At 43.8% G+C, this 15,114-nt stretch overlaps 1 protein-coding gene across 1 annotated transcript; it reads left to right on the forward strand.

Moving 5' to 3' along the window:
- The first annotated feature begins 1,248 nt into the window (after nucleotides 1–1,248).
- Nucleotides 1,249–4,000, forward strand: LOC108994825 (dihydrolipoyl dehydrogenase 1, mitochondrial). The gene is made up of 2 exons (XM_035683539.1): nucleotides 1,249–1,631; nucleotides 2,398–4,000. The coding sequence occupies exons 1-2, from the start codon at nucleotides 1,347–1,349 to the stop codon at nucleotides 3,646–3,648; spliced, it is 1,536 nt and encodes a 511-aa protein (XP_035539432.1). The 5' UTR covers nucleotides 1,249–1,346; the 3' UTR covers nucleotides 3,649–4,000.
- Nucleotides 4,001–15,114: the final 11,114 nt, after the last annotated feature.

Consider the following 15,114-nt stretch of genomic DNA (forward strand, 5'->3'; position numbering starts at 1 on the left):
ATTCTAAATGAATTTTGCCACTCTGTTGTTATGTATTATGATTCATTTAATGAATATTGCTTTGCTTTAGATTTTATGGTTGTGTGGTTTTGATTTGTTTCCGATTTCTTAAGGTATTTTGGGTACTTTTTGTCTTATTATGGTATGTCTACAGAATTTTTGATGTTCTCTTATAGGTGAGTTTCTAATTTTCTTTAGATTTTCTCACTTTTTGATTATCTAGGAGTTTTGTGCCAATTAGGTCTTTAGGTGCTATAATTTCACTAGTATTGATAATGATGGCACATAAATAAAGTCATTAAGTATACACAAGTATTAATAAATTTCAGCATCTAATGACTTTTTTTATAGGTAAATTTTAGCATCAATATATATTCTCATACACACATCAAGTGAAAATTAAGATAAAACAAAAATGTCAAGCTTAGTAGACACCAAGAGAAACAAATGAACTTCATCCTTGTAGCATATAAGACAATACAACCACATCAAAGAAGGAGTAAAATAATCTCAATAATAAAGCATTAAACGACAAAATGAAAGTGGTAATTAACTTATCTATACTATAAAACTATCTATTAATAATTAGCATCTCAATGAAAATATGGGTTCGATCATGGATTGAACTTTTTGTCTCGTCTCTTTCAAAGGGTCGAAGAAAGATAGGTCCAGTGCAATAGATATAGCCAATGGGGTCGGTCATTGTGGCTCAGGGCTAGCCTCTCGTGCCGAGTCACCAAGCAGGTTGTTTCTAGAGTTTTTGTTTTGTAAAGATATTCTTCTACAAACATCGCAGCAACATTTCACTTTAATTTCACTCAGATTCCACTGTACACAAACAAAACTCTAGAAAAATAACTTTTGATTACCGAATCAATTTCACCTTCACCGGCTTGAAGAATCGAGACAAACGAGGAAGACGTTCACGCAGACCTCTCTCTCACCCACGACGCCGCGACCCAGAGACTTGTAGGTTGTGACGACGGTGACCACGGGACGACGACCGGAATGGCCAAATAGACTTCCTTCAGACGCACGGCGATCTCCCTCTTCGATTTCGCTCGCTCGAAATCTCTCTATTTTGTTTCTTCTTTCGTTTCAACTTTCTCTCCCAATCTGCGTACAGTATATTTCATGTGTTTTATTTTCAATTCTTTTTTTTTTTTTTCAACTGACATGACAGATTGCCACATCAGCCGATTCCGCGCCGGATCCTCAACCCGGTTGTCTGTAGAAGAATTGTTTTTATATTATTATATATTTGGTACGCCAAAGTGCGCCATATTAAGCTCTCCTCCGGAGATACAGAGAAGAAGAAGAAGAAGAAGAATACGACGACCAAGGAAATGGCTTTGGCAAGCTTCGCGAGAAGGAAGGCCTACCTCTTCCTCTCCAGAAACCCCTCCAATTCCAGCTCCCTTGTTTTCAACTACTCCCACTCCCTCACTCCCTCCTCCAGGGGATTTGCCTCCTCCGGATCTGATGAGAACGATGTCGTCGTCATCGGAGGTGGTCCCGGAGGATACGTCGCCGCCATCAAAGCCGCCCAGCTCGGCCTCAAGACCACCTGTATCGAGAAGCGTGGGGCCCTCGGCGGTACCTGCCTCAACGTCGGCTGCATCCCTTCCAAGGTAGGGTTCTACTTGTTTTCTATTCCTTTTACACTCCTTTCCCTTTGTAATTTCTTATATACAAGTCCTTAATTTTTTTCAATGAGGGGTTGTTTTCTTTTTATTGGCAGGATTTAATTACTTTATCGATTATATTTAGGTTGTATTGCAACTTTCCTGCGTGTATCAAAATACACTTAACCTCATCATACTTTGGGTTTGAAATACATTTTGGGGAATCATTCAAATTGTGATCACATCATCATCTATGTAATCTATGAACCATAAAGAGAAACCTTTTAAAAGTCAATAAAAAAATGTATCAATTCATAGATTACAGAGATGATCTAATTGGTTTATCAGGTCTTTATTCACATTATCAAGGTTATTTATTGCCCAGTAGGGAGGTCTTTATTCATGTCTTCTGGGTAAATAAAACCTTTGTGCTCTTTAAGAAAATTAAGATTTTTTTTTTACAAGTAATTAAGAAGTTTTATTAATGAAACAATAGGCATGGCCCAAGGACCCAGGAGCTATAATAGATAAAGTGTTACCAGGTGCTAATGATCGTTGGATTAAACGCCATTTCTTCATAACTAAAATAAAGGGTGGAGTGTAAGCGGGTTCAATCCCATATGAGCGTTGTTCCATTTTATGACTACATGCCTTTCTCCCCCACTTCAATTGCCGTTAGTATGGGTCACACATGAAAGTTTTACTGATAAAAAGTAAGTATGGGTCACATATGAAAGCTTTATCTTCCTATTTCTTGTCTTCTTGTGTTCAGGCCCTTCTGCATTCCTCCCACATGTATTATGAAGCCAAGCATGCATTTGCCAACCATGGAGTAAAGTTTTCTTCTGTTGAGGTTGATTTACCTGCCATGTTGGCCCAAAAGGATAAAGCTGTTACTAATCTTACTCGAGGTATTGAAGGCCTATTCAAGAAAAACAAGGTGAACTATGTCAAGGGCTATGGCAAGTTCATTTCCCCCTCTGAAGTTTCTGTGGACACCATTGATGGTGATAACACCATTGTTAAAGGTAAGAACATCATAATTGCCACTGGTTCTGATGTCAAATCTTTACCTGGGATCACCATTGATGAGAAGAGGATTGTATCATCAACGGGAGCTTTAGCTTTGTCTGAAGTGCCAAAGAAACTTGTTGTCATAGGAGCCGGCTACATTGGCCTGGAGATGGGCTCAGTCTGGGGCCGGCTTGGCTCTGAGGTAACTGTTGTTGAGTTTGCCCCAGATATTGTCCCAACCATGGACGGGGAAATTCGTAAGCAATTTCAGCGTGCTCTTGAGAAGCAAGAAATGAAATTCATGCTCAAGACTAAGGTGGTAGGAGTTGATACTTCTGGAGATGGTGTGAAGCTGACACTCGAACCAGCAGCTGGTGGTGACCAGACCATACTTGAAGCCGATGTTGTTCTTGTCTCTGCTGGCAGGATTCCATTCACAGCAGGACTAGATCTGGAGAAAATAGGAGTGGAAACTGATAAGATTGGACGAATTCTAGTCAATGAAAGATTTGCTACAAATGTGTCAGGTGTTTTTGCCATTGGCGATGTTATTCCGGGGCCAATGTTAGCCCACAAGGCAGAAGAAGATGGGTTTGCTTGTGTGGAGTTTATTGCTGGTAAGATAGGCCACGTGGACTACGACAAGGTCCCTGGGGTTGTCTATACTCACCCTGAGGTTGCCTCTGTCGGAAAGACTGAGGAGCAGGTGAAGACACTTGGTGTAGATTACCGTGTTGGAAAGTTCCCGTTTCTTGCAAATAGCAGGGCCAAGGCAATTGATGATGCGGAAGGGTTGGTCAAGATATTAGCTGAAAAGGAGACAGACAAGATATTGGGAGTCCATATCATGGCACCCAATGCAGGAGAGCTCATTCACGAAGCAGTGATAGCTTTGCAGTATGATGCCGCAAGTGAGGATATAGCACGCGTTTGCCATGCGCATCCAACGATGAGTGAGGCATTGAAGGAAGCTGCAATGGCCACATATGACAAACCCATACACATCTAGGAAGTTGGCTATTACTTTCCTTTCACTTTTTGGCTTCAAAGAATTTTGGAATGATTACCTTCCATTTTCTGAATCTTCCACTCGTGGAAGCAGACGGTATATCCGAAAATAGAAATGTGCTGTCATTTCACTGTTTTACCATGACAAAATATTTTTGTGTTTTTATTTGTGTTCTAATAACAACATAAGATGGGTATGTTGATGTAATGGGGTGCCATTACGGTCTATATAACTGCCTCTATTTTGTCTCATTATTTTATACATCATGCATTTATATATAAATGCATGACATTGATGTTTCTGTAAATGCACACATAAATGAAAATGCTGTAATGCTCTACTTGTTTGGACACTTTCTTATTCTTGCAACATTAATCTGGTAAGTAGTAGAGTCAAGTGCTGTTCTTCACTTCTATCTATTGGATTTTCCTTTTCGTTTTGTGACGTCTGTACCTTTGGTGTCTGTTCTTCATAATGTTCAATATGCCCGGCTCTTTATTAAGTAGATAGAGTGTTTCGATATAATATTTTTCCCTCAATTTTTCTTCTTAAGTGATTTCAAATTTTGTATAATGCTGGTACTCGTACTCGCGTAAAAAAAAAAAAAAAAAAAAAAAAAAAAAAAAAAAAAAAAAAAAAAAAAAAAAAAAAAAATTGTAAAAAAAGTGGCATGTGTGTACAGATGAAGTCCATGTATATTTGCATGCGTATGTATGAATGTATATACACAAAACAAAGGTCGCAGTGAAAGATGGATCAAAACCAGATCGTTATCATATTCCAAGGCAGAAGAAAATAAATAAATAAAATGGTAAGAGTAATGAAGGTTTGGGAGAAGGAAACTACAATTCTTCCTTTTCTGTTTCATCAAGTGTGTGGCACAATGGAAGTTAGGGTTAAGTAAAGTGAAGTGATGAGTTGAAGAAGAACTGAAGTGAATGTCATGTGAAGTGGGTTGTGGGCCATGGGCTTTAGCATGCGTGGGCTTAATAAAGGAAAGGACAATTTTATAGTAGTTAAATGGGTCTTAGAGTTGGGCCATTGGGCAGTAGCCTTCTTGGATCTGCTAAGTCCAAATATCATTTTATTAGTTGTATTTATGATTTTAGTACCATTTTACTACAGATGATTCATAAAGAATTATGACGGAATTACTGCTAAGCTAACCAGTTTGCTAAAAAATGACAATTTTAAATGGGATGAAGGGGCACAAGAGGCATTTGAGAGGTTGAAGTCACCCCTTAGTCAACCACCAGTTTTAGAACTTTCTAATTTCCAGCTTTAGTTTATTATTGAATGCGATGCTTTTGGAGCTGCTATAGGAGTTGTCCTTATGCAAGAGGGTAGACTGTTGGCCTTTTTCAACAAGGCCTTAAAGGGAAGGGCCTTAGGGTTATCAACATACGAAAATGAGCTATATGCACTAGTGTTAGCAATGCAGAAATGGCATCCCTATTTACTTGGGCAGACATTTGTGGTTAAAACTGAATACCAAAGCCTCAAGTTTTTATTGGACCAAAGGGCGGGCATATCCATGGAGCAAAAGTGGGTGCCAAAATTGATAGGGTATGACTTTATGGTAGAATATAAGAAAAGAAAGGAAAATGTGGTGGCGGATGCTTTATCGAGGCAAGGAGAAGAGGAAGTTTTGGTGGCTATGCTCTCACTGCCCAGCTTTGACCGGATCACGGAAATTAAGGCTTCCTATGACTCTGATGAAAAGTTGAAAGATCTACTAAGAAAAAATTCTGGAGGGGATTTGGAGGGGATTTGTCATTCCCTTACTCCATGAAGGATGGGTTGTATTTGTACAAGGGAAGGTTGTATGTCCCAACTGACTCAGCTCTCATTAAGAAGTTATTGACATTGGTGCATAGTAGTCCTATGGGCGGACATTTGGGCTTTGATAAGACAGTTCACAGATTAAAAAGAGATTTTTATTGGCTAGGATTGAAGGCAGATGTTAGGCAGTTTCTCAGAGATTGTGATACTTGCCAAGTGGTAAAAGTAGACAATACACTGCCTAGTGGGCTGTTGTAGCCTCTACTACCAGTACCTTAGAAACCATGCACAACCATAACCATTGATTTTGTGGAAACTACCTAGCTCTAATGGGTTTAATACCCTATGGCTTGTAGTGGACATGTTCACTAAATATGTGCACTTTGTGCCACTGTCCCATCCTTACACAATTCGTATAATGGCTCAGTTATTTATGAAACACATATTTAAGCTACATGGTATGCCGGAGTCCATTGTGTTTGACAGGGACCCCAAATTCACAAGCAAGTTTTGGAAGGAATTATTCTTACTGCAGGGTGTGCAATTAGCTGTCAATACCTCATACCATCCACTGACGGATGGTCAGTCCGAAGCAGTCAACAAATGGCTAGAGAACTATCTGAGAAGCTTCAATAGTGACAAACCAAAGGAGTGGTCGAAGTGGGTGGAACTAGCAAAGTGGTGTTACAATTCTAGCCTACATGTATCTACCAGTCTCCCCCTTTGAGGCATTATATGTATAGACCACCTAGACTCCTCTCTTACACTGCGGAGACCTCTAAACTTGAAGAAGTGGATGCTCCACTACGGGACAGAGACAAGTGGCCTAGACCTTATCGTTGCCCTTACTTTCAAAAAAATGAAATAGAAAGAATAAGGCCCAATCAAAGCTCGTATTCATCTCTAGTCTTACTAGTAAGGAAGGCGGATGGCACGTGGAGATTATGTGTGGACTACCGGGGCCTCAATGGAGTCACTATTAAGGACAAGTTTCCAATACCGATAGTAAAGGAGCTGCTGGACGAGTTGTATGGGGCTGAGATTTTCTCTAAGCCGAATTTACAGTCTGAATACCACCAAATTAGAGTAAAATCCTCAGATATTCACAAAACAGTTTTTAGGACCCATGAGGGTCATTACAAGTTCCTAGTTATGCTTTTTGGGCTAACTAATGCACCATCTACCTTCCAAAGCTTGATTAATGAGGTGTTCAAACCTCATTTGAGGAAGTTCATCTTGGTCTTTTTTGATGATATATTGTGTAAAGGACGTGTCTCACTTCCAGTCTGCAACCATTCACCTACGTGATGACAAGAAGTTTTGGTGTGATACGCTTGGAAAAACTTTGATGCTTAAGTCAGTAAGTGTAACAAACAATTCAGAATTCAAAAGAGAGATCGATCCCTTACTATCAAGGGTTACCTAGTATATCTAGATTCCAACGTGATGCCTATTTGGTGCAGAGTTTATTGGTGTGGATCATTACCTAGTAACCGAGCTGATCACGTATCTACATGAAATCTCTATCTTCCCATGAAAGGTGGCGTGTGGTGTGTGTGTAACTTTGTTGGGCCTTAGACTCTCTAATTCCCTTCGGTTAACAAAGAGCCTTTTATACTAGGCTTCTTTCATATTGGGCTTTTTTCACAGAATGGGCACTCAACTAAAATAGACCCTCCATCTACCCTGCTAATTCTCTTCGCCCTATGGCGTAGGGAATTCATGCTTGATAAATCTGGCTGCCTCATAAGTGTTGTGATCCTCATTATGGGTCCCTTTTTTGTTTTCAGCCCTAAATCTTTTAATGGCTTACCACAGGCTTTAGGAATGTGCAAGGCGCATGGCGCATAGGAAAGTAAATGGCTGTTGGGACAAGCCCATCCCATCTATGAACCATTGAGTACCCATTGGTCTTTCACATTCCTCTTCTTGTGCCGTTTCACTTTTTCAAAAATCTAGGAGCCCCCATGATTTCCCACTGACGTGGCGAAAAGGGAGGGGGCTTTCGTGTGACGGTTACTTTTTAGCTTCAATGTCAGGCCATGATGTCTACGGCTGCTGGCGTTTCGTATTTGCCCTTCTTTAAATACTCCTTCTTTATCTTCCTCATCCTTCTCTCTGCTCATTTTTCCTCCTTGTGTCTTTCTTGCCCGTGCTTCCTTTCTTGTTCTTGTTTCTTGCACATTCTGTCTTCTTTGTCTTCTTGCTTCTTTTCCCTTCCCGTTTTCATGGTTGAACATGGTGACAGCTCTGTACAACCATTTCAAGTCCCAGTGGGCACGACCTTCGACGGGCATGGGTGGCGTTCAGCCCTCCGAAAGAAGCATCTTCCCGAGACTCGGGAGGAACATGGCATCCCTAAGGAGGCAGTGATGGAGGTTCCCCGATCAAGGTGCTGTGACGATGAGGGTTTTGCAGGCAAGGTTACTCTGACCACATCCCTGATGTCCCATGGGTTGAGACTTCTCTTCTATTGCCCCCTTCGCGACATCTTGGACTTACTTGATATAGCGTCCGCTCAACTCCAACCTTTTGCATTGAAGACTTATCTTTGTGCCTGCATTGTTTTCCGCATGGTCTTGGAGCCTCTTGGGGATCTTTACCCAGACCTAACTGCCCGAGAGTTTTTGGCTTTCTACAACATGAGGCCAGCCACCAAGGGCAATGTTGCCAGCTTTCGCAAGAAAGATAAATGGCAAAATTTGGCCTGATTTGAAACTCGGTATTCTAATGCCAAAGCTTGGACAACCAAGTTTTTCTTTATCACTGGCCAGGGCTGGGACTTTCTCGCCCAAGAAGCTCTTTTCAGAGATTTTCTAGTTAGGGTGATCTGGTGCCCCCTTCCTGACGATAAGAGTTTGTGGGCAACTAGGCCGCCTTTGTCTCATCGGGAGCTGGCCTGAATTGAGATTGTTTGTTCTTGGTCTGCGGCCCACCTTGAAGATCTTTGGACTGATTTTTTGCTGACGCCTAATTACATTGACCGATTTTTTATGTCTCCCAATCGCTCCCATGTTCAGGGGTGTTCGTTCATGATTTCAGATATAATTCATGCTCCTTTACGAAAACCCTTCGAGCAAAATAAGGAGGATGGCCAGCCCGAGCAAGGAAAGAAGGAGAAGAAAAAGAAAATGTCTGAAAAGAAAGAAAGTGAAGAGAAGAGGGAAATAAGAAACAAGAAAAAGAATGATGATAAAAGTCAGAGAAAAAGAACTCACTTTGAAGATGCTTTTACCTCATTGCCTCCACAAAAGAAAACTTTGGCGCCCTCAAAGGGTGCCCATGCCCAAATGCCCATGTCGCCAGTCACATTCGTGCTTCTCGTGTCATTGCCTATGGAGGCTTTGGCGTCCTTCGAGGGCACCCAGACTCAGATGCCTATTCAGCCAACCACTACTGCGCTCCCTGTGTTGCAGTTAGAGGAAACTGCCGCACCCTCGGGGGGCGGTCAGGCTCATCCGCCCACCTTGCCGGTTACTGTCACACTTCCAGTACCATTCGGTTCCTGTGCGTCCTATATCTGAATTTTCAGTTGTTGAAAGTCGGGTGAGGGAGGGAAAGCTGGATGCTGAGGTTGTGACCGCTCTTAACTTGGATGCTGTCATAGGCATATGGGTTCGCCCACCCATGGCGGGTGGTCTCATTCCTTCCCCGGCTAGGGATGTTCGTGAAAATTTGGGCGTCAGGGCTGCTGATCAGGGCGGCACCTTTGGGCATACATCCTCTTGCTGTGAGGACGTTCGCGTCGAGGCGAGGGCAAAACAACCCACCCAGGGACCTTGCCAGTCATTGTCTCTGAGGGAAGTACCCCTTCGTTGGTTGGCAGTGGCGAATGCCTCTCTTTTCCTCACCTCTGTACCCTATCCTTTGGGGGAGACACCGACTCCCTCTTCGAGGCTGACTTGGCTTGCACCAAGTCCCCCCTTCCACCTATACACCTCAGGGGTCTGCTAGAGAGGGTGGCAGATTCAACCCTGAGGCTTGTAAAGGCTTCCTCACTCAGGGTTGTTCCTAGCCCTAGGGAGATAATTGGTGGTGATGCCAGTGGCAGTGCCTCATCTACTTCTGCCAATGCCCAAGCTGAAGCCATTGCTCAGATGGCTAACTATTTAAAAGACTGGTTTTCTGAGGTACCATGCGGCTTATTTTTCTTCTTGTTGTGCTTCCACGCAGTTTCTTACTTGGGTTGTTTCACCTTCTTTTGTAAGGCATTAATGATTTGGTAGTGTGGATTGTGGTAGCTCGTGTTGTCTAGAGAAGGAGGTTAAGGAGCGGTGAAAGTTGTGCTATGTCACCAAGCGCGCTTCCGAGAAGTGACAGGTTGACAGGGCTGAGCTGGATGCCATGGTGGAGAAGAAGGAAGAGCTTGAAGTACTGCTTGAGCAATCGGAGGGTTACTCTCATTTGCTGCAAGGCGACTTGGAGATTCGCGAGGAAGAAGTCCTTCAACTCCGTGAAGCTACGCGCCTTACCCAAGAGGCAAAAGTCAGGGATGACTTTGCCCTGAAGCTCCTCCAGTCTGAAAGGGACTCGACGAGGTCCCAGCTCTCGAAGGCTCAGAAAGTCTTTGAAGCCGAGTTGGCCCACCTTAACTCTGACCTTCTCGCCCGTAGCAAGGACTTAGACTCGACCCGCAAAGAGTTAACTCGTTCGTAGACGTATGGTCATGAGTTATCCTAGTAGCTGGCGGCCTCCTTGGAGAAAGCCTGCGTTACTGCCCTTAATCTTTCTGAGGCGCAAGGGGCTTTGGCAGAGCTCCAAGAGCGCCATCAGAAGTATAAGGACGACTGCAGGGACTCAGACGAGAACCTTAGGAAGGCAAATTTGGTTGCAGTCGTCAAGAACAAGTAGTTGACCTAGAAAAAAGACGAGCTTGCTAATGCCCAGGCTGAGATTGAAAGCCTACGTGGTCAGTTAGCTTGCATCCATGCTACCAGGGATTGCGCCTTTGCTTACGGCTATGGTGCTGGCATCCTAAGGCTCAGGGCCCGCCTTGTGATCGATCCTGCTACGGACCTTGCGGCCTTGAACCGGGGCTTATTCTCTCCTGAAGAAAACAACTACCTTCGGGTTGACACTTTTAGGCAGGATGAGATGCCTGATGCTTTTATAGGCGTACCTTTTCTACCGCCTCCAGATGATGCTCCTTAGTTTCTTGGCCCCTCTATTTTTTTCTTAGAATTTTTGTATTTTGCTCTTGCTGTACCTTCATTTCGTTAAATAATGGACTTTGGTTTGTTCTAAAACCTGTAATGATGTATATCTGTTAATTTCCTTGTTATACGTCTTTGGTTCCGGGCTTTCTACTTTATTTGGGTTGCTTGCTCTTTTGCCTTTGGTCTTGTAAACCGCTAGAATTCTTGAGAGGGTTGACGTGGTTTGATGACCTCCCTTTTTCGCGGCACCACAAGCTACTAAGGATTGCTTTTGGTGTTTAGGGGTGGCGTGGTCTAATGACCTCTGCGCCCTTTTTCGTGGCACCACAAGCTGCTAAGACTTGCTTTTGGTGTTTAGGGGTGGCATGGTCTGATGACCTCCATGCCTTTTTTCATGGCACCACAAGCGGCTAAGGTTTGCTTTTGGTGTTTAGGGGTAGCGTGGTCTAATGACCTTCGTGCCCTTTTGTATGGCACCACAAGCTTCTAAGGCTTACTTTTCGTGTTTAGGGGTGGCGTGGTCTGATGACCTCAGCGCCCTTTTTCATGGCACCCAAGCTGCTAAGGTTTGCTTTTGGTGTTTAGGGGTGGCATGGTCTAATGACCTCTGCTCTCTTTTTCATGGCACCACAAGTTGCTAAGGCTTGCTTTTGGTGTTTAGGGATGGTGTTGTCCGATGACCTCCGCGCTCTTTTTCATGGCACCACAATCTGCTAAAGCTTGCTTTTGGTGTTTAGGGGTGGCGTGGTCTGATGACCTCCGCGCCCTTTTTTGCAGCACCACAAGCTGTTAAGGTTGGCTTTTGGTGTTTAGGGGTGGCGTGGTCTGATGACCTCCGCACCCTTTTTCGTGGCACCACAAGCTGCTAAGGCCTGCTTTTGGTGTTTAGGGATGGTGTGGTCTGATGACCTCCACGCCCTTTTGCTTGGCACCACAAGCTGCTAAGGCTTGCTTTTGGTGTTTAGGGATGACGTGGTCTGAATGTAACGTCACGAGCTTCAATGGTTCGTTGACTTCGGCATGTTGCTAACTCTATTTGTCCTTGACTTCCACATCCTTTTCTAAAGTCACCGCCAAAGATGAAGGAAGAAGGACTGCCGGTGCCTCACTTTGTCATGCTATAACACAAACCTTACTTCGGCCTTGTCTTAATTCTTGCACATAGCACTCCAGTGCCAAAGCTTGCTTGCCTCGCGTCCCCCACCCCGTTATTGGTTGGAGACTTTATCTTGAGGTAGTATGTGGATGTCACTGCTCTGAAATGGTTGAGTGTTGATCTCCCCAATATGGCATTGTAAGAAGAGGGAGCTTTCACTACCAAGAAATCGGTCATGGTGGTTGCCGTTCGTGCTCCAGACCCGGCAGTCACCAGAAGGGTGATAGTTCCAATGGGCTGGATCGTGTCCTTGGAGAAACCCTTCAATGGTGTTGGGGAGGGCCTTAGTTTACTAGTGTCGATACCCATTTTGATGAACGTCTCCCAAAATAGTATATCGGCTGAACCTTCGTTGTCGATTAGTACCCGCCTAGTTGTATAGTTGGCTATCACAAGGGTGATCACCAAAGCATCATTGTGCTGGTACAATACTCCTTCCCGATTCGCCTCCTCGAAAGATATTACCACCCTATCACCACCAAGCTTTTGCTGCTTGGAAGCTCTATCTGCCACACATACCTCTTCATATCTTGCCTTTCGTGCATACGCCTTCCGGCTAGATATGGATATGCCGCCTCATGCAAAGCCCCCTGCTATCGTCCTAATTTCTCCTATGGGCGCCCTGTTCCTATCGCCTATTGGGGGCGCCCTGTTCCCATCGTTTTGGCGGCTACTTGCTCGGTGCCGTTGCTCAGGATTACTACTCCTCCTGGTCTAGCGCCTTCTGGGTTTTGAACGTTCTGCAATCATTCATTCCAATTCCCCTGTTCATGCTAGCTCAGTAACTCTATTCTTCATAGTCATGCAGTCTTCGGTCCAGTGTGACCCAGTCTCGTGGTATTTGCAGCAATGACTGCCTGTCTTGAGCTGACGCTATTCCTCCTTGTCTTTCTCATCCTCTCACACGTTCAGATTGTTATGTATCAGTCTAGGATAGTCTGGCTGCTTTTCTCACTTCTTCTCTTGCCGACTTGCACCAGTTTTTCTGTCGACCTGCCCGCTCCTCCGTTTGGCCTTGTTGTTTGCCTTACAAGGATCCACCAAGGTCTGCAGAGTATCTTTAGCATTAACGAAATCATCTGCTTTATCCATGAACTCCTTGAGGGTGGAAGAAGTGTTTATGGCCAATTCTGCCATAAAGGGACTCCGTAGCCATATCCCACCTAGGAGGGCGGCGAGGGTGATCTTTTCCTCCTGGTCGTCTATTGTCAAATGTTCTTTGTTGAAGCAGGTAAGGTAGTTCTTCAGGTCTTCATCTTCTTTTTGCTTGACCGTTAGCAGGTAGGCGGCTGGGCGCCGACGCCTCCTGTTGGGCAAAAACTGGGTTAGGAATTGTTTAGCTAATTCTTTGAAACTGTCTATTGACCTTGGCCTGAGGGTCTCAAACCATCCTCTTGTTGTTCCCTTTAAGGTTAAAGGGAAAGTCCGGCATGCAATCTCGCCTGGAAACCCGTGGAGCATGATGTGGGCCTTGAAGTTCTCTAGATGGTTTATTAAATCTTTGGACCCATCATATATGTCTACCTAGGGTATCCTGAACTTTGGCGGGAGGGGCACGACCATGATCCGTTCGCTATATGGCATATCTGTTTGGTTTAGCATGCAATCCACTGAGAAGGATCCCTCTATCCTCTTCACCATCTCCTCATGTTTTTCTGTCAGTTCTTTCAATTCTTCATGCATTTTTTTCTTCTCTGTTCATCCTAAGTTTGACTCCATGTTGCACGGTACCTCCCACTCACCTTGCTCACTGTGAGTGGGTATGGTGGTATCACTAGATTCAGCATTCTTTCATCGCAAATCATCGTTTTCCTTTTTTAGGATCTCCATGGCTTCCAACGCCTGCTTCAATTTTTCTTCGGCTGCTTCTAGTCATGCCTCCACGGATGTTGGCAACGGATCCATCGCTCGGCTTGGTAAGGATCGGGTTATAGTTGGCATGTGAGAAACACGTAAAGAGAAATGAAGGATCTCACAGACGGTGTCACTGTAAAGGACATGTCTCACTTCCAGTCTGCAACCGTTCACCTGGGTGATGACAGGAAGTTTCGGTGTGATACGCCTGAGAAAACTCTGATGCTTAAGTCAATAAGTGTAACAAACAATTCAGAATTCAAAAGAGAGATCGATCCCTTACTATCAAGGGTTACCTGGTATATATAGACTCCAACGTGATGCATAGGCTCTCCATATTGATTTACAGCAAATCTGAAATTGACAATTTAAGACACTTGCAGGTGTCTCTTGAAACCCTAAGAGGTCACAAACTTTATGCTAAACTCTCTAAATGTAGGTTTGGGAGCAAGGATATTTCCTATTTGGGCCACTTAATTTCAGCCCAATGTGTAATGGTAGATCCAAAAAAGCTACAAGCCATGAAGGACTGGCCCCAACCTGGATCCATCAAAGCATTGAGAGGCTTCTTGGGGCTAACATGATACTATAGAAAGTTCATTAAAGGCTATGGAGAGCTTGCTGGCCCATTGATCAGAATGTTGAAAAATGAGAGTTTTAAGTGGAGTGAAGAAGCAAAGGTGGATTTCTACAGGCTAAAGGAAGCTGTCAGAACCCCCCTAGTGCTTGTATTACCAGATTTTGCATCACCTTTCACCATTGAGTGTGAAGCTTCAGCCACTGCTATTGAGGTTATTTTGATGCAACAAGGAAGGCCTATTGCCTACTTCAACCAAGCTCTTAAGGGGAGGACTCTACTCCTATCGACTTATGAGAAAGAGATTTTTGCTCTAGTATCCACGGTGGTTAAATGGAGGCCCTATCTATTGGGTGGAACTTTTAAAGTCAAAAATAATTAGTAGAGCCTCAAACACCTATTGGACCAAAGGGTAGGAACCCCAATGCAGCAGAAGTGGGTTTCTAAGCTTATGGGTTACGACTTTGTGGTGGAATACAAAAAGGGAGCTGAGAATCGAGTCACAGATGACCTGTCAAGAGTAGATCAAGAGGAGGAAGAAAACTTGATGATGATTTCTTTTCCCACAGTTGATTGGTTAGAGAACCTAAAGACTGCCAATACCACTGACCCAAAGGTACAATCTCTAATATCTATACTTAATGAGAACAAGCTAGGCCCTTGAGTATACCATGAGATCAGATCTTTTATTATACAAACACAGGTTGTACATCCCTCATAACCCTGAGTTTAAGAAGAAGCTTCTAGAATTGGGCCATAGTAGCCCTTGGGGGGTCATTCAGGGTTTGAAAAAATCATACAGAGGGTGAGGAGAGATTTTTTCTGGCCCGGGCTTAAGAGTGATGTTAAACAGTTTATTAGAGGGTGTGATTTGTGCCCAAGAGTTAAATCCTCTAATGACCTACCTAGTGGACTGCTCCAGCCACTTCCAATTCCCTCTC

Source organism: Juglans regia, chromosome 12 (assembly GCF_001411555.2).
Source record: "Juglans regia cultivar Chandler chromosome 12, Walnut 2.0, whole genome shotgun sequence".
NCBI classification, from domain to species: domain Eukaryota; kingdom Viridiplantae; phylum Streptophyta; class Magnoliopsida; order Fagales; family Juglandaceae; genus Juglans; species Juglans regia.

Coding starts and splice junctions, on each gene's coding strand:
- LOC108994825 (XM_035683539.1), top strand. CDS start 1,347: ATGGCTTTGGCAAGCTTCGCGAGAAGGAAGGCCTACCTCTTCCTCTCC. Junction 1,632..2,397: donor TCGGCTGCATCCCTTCCAAG/GTAGGGTTCTAC, acceptor TCTTGTGTTCAG/GCCCTTCTGCATTCCTCCCA.